Source organism: Athene cunicularia, assembly GCF_003259725.1.
Source record: "Athene cunicularia isolate RWA chromosome 11 unlocalized genomic scaffold, athCun1 chr11_part2, whole genome shotgun sequence".
NCBI classification, from domain to species: domain Eukaryota; kingdom Metazoa; phylum Chordata; class Aves; order Strigiformes; family Strigidae; genus Athene; species Athene cunicularia.
In genome coordinates, this window is record NW_020799114.1 from 371,252 (window position 1) to 379,260 (window position 8,009).

An 8,009-nucleotide genomic window follows, 5' to 3' on the forward strand; every position below is an offset into this window, starting at 1 on the left:
AGCGGGGCCGAGAGGGCGCCCGCCGGCGCCTCCCCCTTCTCCTTCTTGGGGCCTGGCAGGGGCTCCCCCTTGCCCTTGGGTGCCTTCTCCTTCTCTTTTGCCTTCTCGCTCTCCTTCTCCTTGCGCTGCGGTGGGGGCGGCTGCTGCGGCTGCGGCTGCGGGGTTGTTGCCGGCGGCTGCTGTGGGGCCACGGCCGCCGTGGCTTGTGCCGGGGTGGGCGAGCTCAGCGCGGCCGGGGGCTGCTTATTTGGTAATCCAGAGGTGGGGAGGCCGGGCGAAGGGACGCTTGTGCTGGGCAGGCCCATCAGGTTGGGTTTGGGAGAAGTTAAAGCTGCAAGAGGGAGGAGAGAGAGGTGAGTCACTCGGCGCTGGGCAGGCAGAAAGCACACGGCAGGGTGACCCCGGGCCACCCCGCAACCACCCCTGCTCGAGGGCGGCATCGGCCCGAGCCACAGCAGGACAACCGCGCCTGTCTCCGCTGCCCGAGGCCCCGCCAGCCGCCCGGTGGAGCTGTTGTTTTACCGACCCCCTGACATCCCCCCAGGACTCCCAGCTGATGTCGGGGACGGGCGCTCTGCCGACACCTGCACTACCTGGTCCTTCGGCCAAAGGGCTCTGGCAGAAGGCGGCTGCTGCGCCCAACGGCCGTAACGCTCGTACTGACAATCTCGTCAAAACCTCCACAGATCAGAAAGCCCTGGTCATGGAAACGGAAGAGGCCTGGACAGGCTAAATCTAAGTTAATTTGTCCTTATTAGGTTGATGTTCACAAATCCACAAACCTCTGATGCAACCCCTTCCTTCCTTCCAGGGCAAGAGGCTTTGGGTGCACAGCTTCTGAGCAACATTTCAGAGTTTATGTGGTACTCAGACACCCCCCAGGGCATGAGCGTCGTGTTTTGGGTGGAATTAAAAGCACTGTGATGCTTCCTCACAAAGGAGATGGATTAATGGTGGAATGCGAAGTCTGCCCATCTTCCCAACAGCAGGAATAGCCAGTAACAACCGTCCCCCGGTGACAATTTCTACTCTCACAGCTGACAGCAGTTGGGGGCAAGAGGAGTGTGGCTCCCAGAGTCACATCCATTAGTCACGTCCCCTGCAGCTGGTGAACGTGCTCCTAAAAAGGAACATTTTGCTTGGGAAGTCCTTCAATGCCATTTGGGGAAAATAATGAAACAAAGCTCTAATGTTCTGCAGGACCCACCCCTGCCACAACACCGTTCAACATCTAACCTTCCGTTAACCAAGCCCGAGTCCTTGCAGCTGCAACGATCACTGCCCCAAGCGGGGCTGAGCACCAGCAGCCGCGGAACGAGGAACTGGCCGGGGAGGTGCAGGAACTTGTACTTTAGGTTGTACCTCTTCTGTGATACATCCAGTGGGAGAGGAGAAACTGGCCTGTTTGGGGGTGACTCGGGGCACGTGGCAGCTCGTGCTCTCCCAGGGGAAGCTTGCACCCAGGGAGATCGCTGTGCACAGGGCAGGCAGCGGAAAATCCAGATTTTTCCTGGCGGGGAAATCCAGCTGCCACGGGGCTCAAAGCGCTGGGGGCTGAGCTGCAGCCGCCCCATTTACTGTGGTGAGGTCTTAAATCATCGTAATTGATCCTGAGGAACAAGCGTGGGCATCCTCAACCATCCCATCCCTGGCACTAGCTGGCAGCCCGACACCCAAGTCCTTGGCCAGAGCTGGTGGCAGGGCCTGGGGCAGCGGCTGGCGGAGGAGCACGGGACGTAAATTCCGTGCAGAGACACACACGCCCCCCCGCAGGCTCCTGGACACCAGGTGCTGCCGGCACGGCACGGCGGCACCGCCGCAGCCCTGCGGAGCGGGCGCAGCCTGGGAGGAATCTCCATTGCTCAACACGCAGCACCGTGCTCCGAGGAGCAGCTGGCAGCCGTGGGGAGCAGAGCACTCTCCCAAACCTACACCCTGGTATAAACCGCATCCATGCGCAGCGCTGACCCGCCTGCACGGCCCTGCCAGGGTGGCCTGGCCCGCGGGAGGGCTGGGGGCTGGCGGCCGAGAGCCGGCAGCCTTTGGCACGGCCAACGCAAACCCTTCTGAAACCTGCATCTGCTCCCGGCACAGCATCGAGACAATAGTGATTTGTGGAGGTATGGAGTGTATGAAGTGAGCCTCCACGCAGCAGCCTTATAGATTTCAGATAAGGGCACATTATGGACAGATGCCATTGAAACTGATGTTCCCTCGCTGAACAGTCCCTGAGAGGTTCAAGCACGGGAGCAGTGGCTAATTCATAACATTCCTGGATGCACAGCCTTATCTGCTTCGACAGGCTTTGAGCCGAGATGGCCTGACCTTTGGAGCTTTATCTAAAGGCCACAAATAGTCTGTTTGACTTTCTAAATAGCTTAGTCCTGTCTAGGCAGTCACTGATTGCCTTTAACATTCATAGTACGTAGCCTCATCTCCCCAGGACACATACTGGTCTTTGGAGAAAAACAAAAGGAACAATATAGATTGAAGTGCAAAAAAGTAATTTTGGATCTTGTTATAAATTTGGGGTACTAAGTAAACAGCACAAAGCTATCTGCGATAGGCTGCCAATATAACCTGCCAAAGAGATCCTCTTGGCCTCATTCTGGCCTCTGAAATGAGATCTTCACTAAGAACAGAAGTATCGCGCGGAAAAGTCCTGGCATGTAAAGATGCCCTCAGGCATGGAGCTAGGACGAGGTTCAAGGAGCAGGAATGGGCAGCAGCCCTGAACAGAAAAATTTCTAACGGCAGCTGTTTTTAAAAAAGGTTTAATTGCAACGACACACCCTACAACTATGGTCAAGAATGATTTTACTTCCGCTTTGGGCGTTGTGAGAAGATGCAAAAAAGCCTTGCAGAGGGCCTAACTCTCAGCAGAAATCTTTTCCAGATTCAAGAAAAACTTACTCTGATCTGTTCTGCTCTCTGATAGGACCTTCCGACACAGACACCAGCAACCATGCTACAAGGTAATCCCCTCTGCTGCTCTCGTGGAAAAAGGGATCTTGGCTCCAAGAGTGGATCATCCTTGGAAAGGCCAGAACCCAACAAATACAGTGAGATTTAACTCTTTCTCATTTGTAAGCAGAAGATATTTTAGAGACACTTCCAAGGGGAGGGAAAGACGCCTGCTTTGAGTCCTGGGTGCTCTCTTTAGGGTGTTACCCTCCGTGTCACTGTAACCACACACAAACCTCAGGCACTAGCGATGTGATTTAGAGTGAGCAGCTCTGCAGCCAGGTCAGATCAGCTGTTCAGGTTCCACGCAGCTGCTCACACCAGCTACTATCCTTTCGTATAAGGCTTTGATTTGCTTATCCAAAGATTTACCTCCTGGATGACAAAAGAAGACGGCAATCTTATTAACATGACACAACCATGTTACCTGGCAGCATCTGCACTGAGTTTTTCAATCTGTTGAAAAAGGAACTTCAGAGTCAGCAGGCTGAATAAAGGCATCAGAAAGTCTTTCTGGAGACTGATAGCACTCTGGTTTCTGATTAAGAAGCTAGGAAGATGCTTAGATCCTATTTAGGCTTCACACCACGGATTGTAACTCCTCATTAGCCAATTAGTTCAGTACAATTAGTTCCTGGACACTGACGGCGTTAGGCCTGTATTGCCGCGGTGCGCAGGGGCAGATGGTGTGACTGTGCCGTGGTGTCACGGGCTTCCCAGCCCAAGACAGACTCAGCGTGTTGCCAAGACAAGACACTGGAATCAGTTCTGGGGGTATCTCTGTAAACGTAGAGCAGCCCCAGTGAGAGCCAGCTTGAAGAGGGATCGCCAGAAGTAAATAGAGAAGGCTGCCAAGTGAGAGCAAGTCTAGAGAACATCACTTACTCTGACATGAGCGCCAATTCAGACACAGGCAGGTCTCTGGGATGCCACGGATGTAGCAGGCCTGAAATAAGGCCCTTGGATCAAGTCTTCTAGGTCACAGTCTACTGGGCAGCATCTTCCACTGCCAGTGTTTGCTACACATCTTCAACTTTCCACCCGCCCACCAGGTACGAGGGAAAGGAGCGCTCTCAGAAAACAAAGTCCAGTACCTGGGGTTAGGCCACCCAAAAGACCATGCCAGATTTCATTTTTACTTAGTATTGTTAAGGAAAATCTTATTATAATACAAAGCAGATTTGTCCCATGACTACACTGTTGTTTGTTGAGAAGGTACTTTCAGGTCGTGTCCAGCCATTACTCAAGAACCAATCCACAGCTGCATCGGGATTTGTCCTGGGGGTCACCATAAGGACGTTACCTAAAGATGCTCCAGGTTTGTGTCACCAGTGCTACTACGCACATCACACTTTTCCCTAGAAACCATTCAGATTTAATGAAAACTTGGGATGGCACTACATACACTGAATTGAATAACAAAAGGAAAGGTATAATGAACAATGTGTTCAGCGCATTAGTCCTTTTCCTGTTCCGTTTGATAAATCCTCTATTTTCCTTGAAGATGCTTCAGAATTTTTAGTCTGCCCTAATGAAACAGAGAGATGCAGCATGTCTAGATTTTGCTGTTTCAGACTTTGCTAGAAAACCTGAATCAGGAATCAAAGATAAAGTACCTATTGCTTACTCGCTGTCAAGTAAACGTGCTCAACTAAAGGCCTGGGCATCCCACTACCAGTTGTTCTCAAGGGAACACCTGCCGGTGCTAAAGATGCGTCAAGTGAGGCGGAGTCTCTGCGCAGTGTGCTAACGTCCATACCCACCTGTGTTGGATGGAGTGAAGCCTGGTAAGGATGGGCTGTTGAGGCCTGGGAGCAAGACTGGAGGGATGCCCTGTAGTGCTGGGTAAGCAGCAGGAAGGTTAAGAGCTTGCAGAGGGGTGTTATCAAACATGCCCTGCTGTTGAGCTGCCAGACCAAGAACCTCATTGGCTTTTTTGATCCGGTCCAGCTCCTGCTGAGCCATCAACTGACGTACAGTAGCTGGGTCAAAATACTCCTTTTCCTTATCCAACTGGCTTCCAATGGTTTCTTTAACTTTGGAGATATGCTGTTGAGAGAAGATATGGTCACGTACAGACAGTCGAGCGCTGTACTTGATGCCACACAAAGTGCACTCTGTTTTGGGTCCCTCGTAACTTGTTTGGTTTATACCAAAATGCTTGGCCATGCTGAGTTTGGACTTCTTCTCCTTTGCTCTAGCATTCTGGAACCAGACCTGAACAACTCTCTTTGGCAGTCCAATGTCATTGCCCAGGACCTCACACTCCAGCATGGTAGGTGTCCTGTAGTCATTAAAGCATGACTTAAGAACTTTTAGCTGGAGATTAGTCATCTGAGTGCGAAAGCGTTTCTGTCCGGGCCGATCCCCGCTCTCTCCAGACTTGCTGGCTGAACCACTTGCGCCAGGGCTGGGTGAGCAGGGGTCTGCAAGGCTGGATGTTTCACTATAGTCCACAGTACCTTCATTATCGTACTCTTTGCTGTAAAAGCTGGGAGCTGGGCTGACCAGGCCGGAAGACAGCCGATCTTCATATTCAGACATTGCTATCATGGCAGCTTTTGTCAGACCTTCGCTGGGTCCCGATGCTGATTTGGTTTCGGTTGCAATCCCTGTTGCACTGTCGTTGTCCGCGTTCCCTTCATCTCCTGTTGTAGTGTCTGTGATTGCAGTGTTGACAGAAGAGCAGTCATCGTTGTCCAGCTTTGTTTGGTCAAAGCTCAGATTGACCGAGGACATGGAGGGACTCTCGAAGTCTTCTATCCCTTCCACCTTAATGGAGGATGGACTCAGCAGGGTTCGAGGTGACAGCTCCATGCTCTTGTTCACTGGGGAGAGAGGAACGTTCTGGCCGTCACTGCTGGTTGGTGGCATGTGGGAAAAGCTTGCTCCGTCGAAGATGTCTCCCTTCATTTGGAGTCCCCCATCACAGTCCAAGAGCATAGCAGACAATGTCAAGTTGTATCCAGCCCTCTTGGCCTCATGCCAGTGACGAGATCGGATATGAGCTTCAAGAGCTGTCTTTGCTTTGAAGAGAGCTCGGCAGAAGGGGCAGCGCCTGTGGGCTTGGGCAGGCCCTACAGCTCTGAACTGCCCCTTCCTCTCCCGTGCACGGGTGTTCTGAAACCAAACTTGCACCACGCGCTTCTTCAAGCCCACTTCATGTGCAATGTGATCCAACATTTTCCGTGTCGGGTTGGAGTCCAGCAAGTATTTCTGATAAAGAATTTCCAGCTGCTCTGGGGTAATGGTTGTCCTTAGACGTTTGTCCCTTTGTGGTTCTTCTCCTCCAGTCCCGCTGTCGTTTTCTCCGGGGCTTGCACTGGCCTTCTCCTCCAGCTTTCTCTTCAGTGTGTTCATTGTGGATGTTGGAGTTGACGGTGAAGTGGCTGAGCTTGCTGGAATCTGTGGTAATGTTCCAGACAGCAGCTGGCTGGCCAGTAGTGGATTACTGGGATCAAAAAGCATGAACGGCATATCCAGCGTCCTGTCCAGGAATGGGGGGTGGATAAACTGGTTCTGTGCACTCAGAAAATGGAGCTGCTGATGCTCCTGCCAATGCTCAAAGGAAGGAAATGCCAGCTTACACTGGTCACACTGGTATGGGATTAGCTGAGGAGGTAGGTTTGCCAGCTGTTGAGGGGTGGAGGTGTGAATGGGTTTGAGGGAGAGATGTGAGAGCTGCGATGGACTCGGGCTTGACTGTGACAAGGAGCACTGTGGGGGCTGAGGAGGGGGAGGTGGCTGTTGCAGTGAAGAGGGGGAGGATAACTGTGAAATCTTTTGGTGTGCTGAACTTGTCTTTTGTTCTCCTTGGTCCTGTTGCTGCTGAGACTCTTGCTTTGGTTGCACTTGCTTCTCTTGAGTTTGGTTTTGCTGTGTACTTGGAGGTTCAGACTGCTTTGGTTTCTCTTCTGTAGCTTCTACTTTCGAACTATAGGTGGAGGAATCATCTGCCTCTGCTGTGAGCTGCAGAAAAGCTGAGGAGGTTGCATTGGCTGAAGACGTAGGCGTGCTGTAGGCTTGCGAGGGCATTGGTGTGCTGCAGGAGGAACTGGTTGGAGTCAAGAGCTCCATTGCATCCATAGAGTCTTCATTCTGGCTATCATCCTGTCCATCCTCATCCTCATCTTTGTAACAAAGCTTTTTCTGGTGTTTAATGAGATCAAAAATGCGCTGAAAGACTAGACTGCACTTTTTGCATTGGTAGTTCAAGTTGCTTGTTCTAATATACCTGTCATTTGTTAGCTCCCGTCGTTCCCCATCTTTGCCTTCTCCCTGATTCTCATAGTTTTTCCTAGCTTTCTGACGGGCGTTCTGGAACCACACCACTATAACACGCGTTGGGAGGTTCAGCAAGTTAGAAAGTTGCTCAAATTCATCATCCTTTGGATAAGCATTGGCATCAAAGAAGTCCTGCAGGACTCGGAGTTGGTAGTCAGTAAAGCGTGTCCGGGAGGACCGCTTGCTCCCCCAGTACTCCTGCTTTTGAGGTTCTGGAGAAGGAGGCCGTGAGTCTATCTTCAGTTCTTCCAGGCTGGTGATGGGAGGATTACTGAAGTTGTACGGGGAATCCTTGTTGCGCTGGCGTTCTTTGAACAGAGTGTTTCTGAACCAGTGCTTGATCACTTTCTGGGGCAATCCGGACTTGTCTGCCATCTCTTTGATCTGCTCCTCACTCGGGGAATTGTTAATATCAAAATACTGCCGAAGGACTCGGAGCTGGTCGTCGGTGATCCGCGTCCGCGGCCTCTTGTTCTGCTGCTGCTGGAGAAGGCTGGGGTTGAGCTGGTGCTGGTACAACTGGGCCAGGTCGGCAGGCAGAGGGTCTACGGGACCCAGCTGGGGGGGCAGCTGGGCAGGCAGCGTTTGTAGTGGCATGGTTTGCATCATAAGTGGTGAAAAGATGGGGAGCTCCATGGGCATGGAGAGCTGGGTGAGTGGCACAGACGGCTGGGCTGGTGCGATCGTGGGAGAGGTGATCGGCGGGGCAGACGTTGCGATGGTGGGAGTGGACGCCGGCTGCGGCGGCGCTGGGGGGAGCG

General features: G+C 52.4%; 1 protein-coding gene across 1 annotated transcript in view; it reads right to left on the reverse strand.

Moving 5' to 3' along the window:
- Positions 1–8,009, reverse strand: part of ZFHX3 (zinc finger homeobox 3) — a 192,771-nt gene that overhangs the window by 91,493 nt on the left and 93,269 nt on the right. Inside the window, exons 8-9 of the mRNA XM_026857013.1 lie at positions 4,728–8,009; positions 4–331 (exon numbers count right to left, since the gene is read on the reverse strand). The exon at positions 4,728–8,009 is cut by the window's right edge and continues 2,229 nt beyond it. Coding sequence (XP_026712814.1) covers positions 4–331; positions 4,728–8,009 — 3,610 coding nt within the window. The remainder of the gene's footprint in view (positions 1–3; positions 332–4,727) is intronic.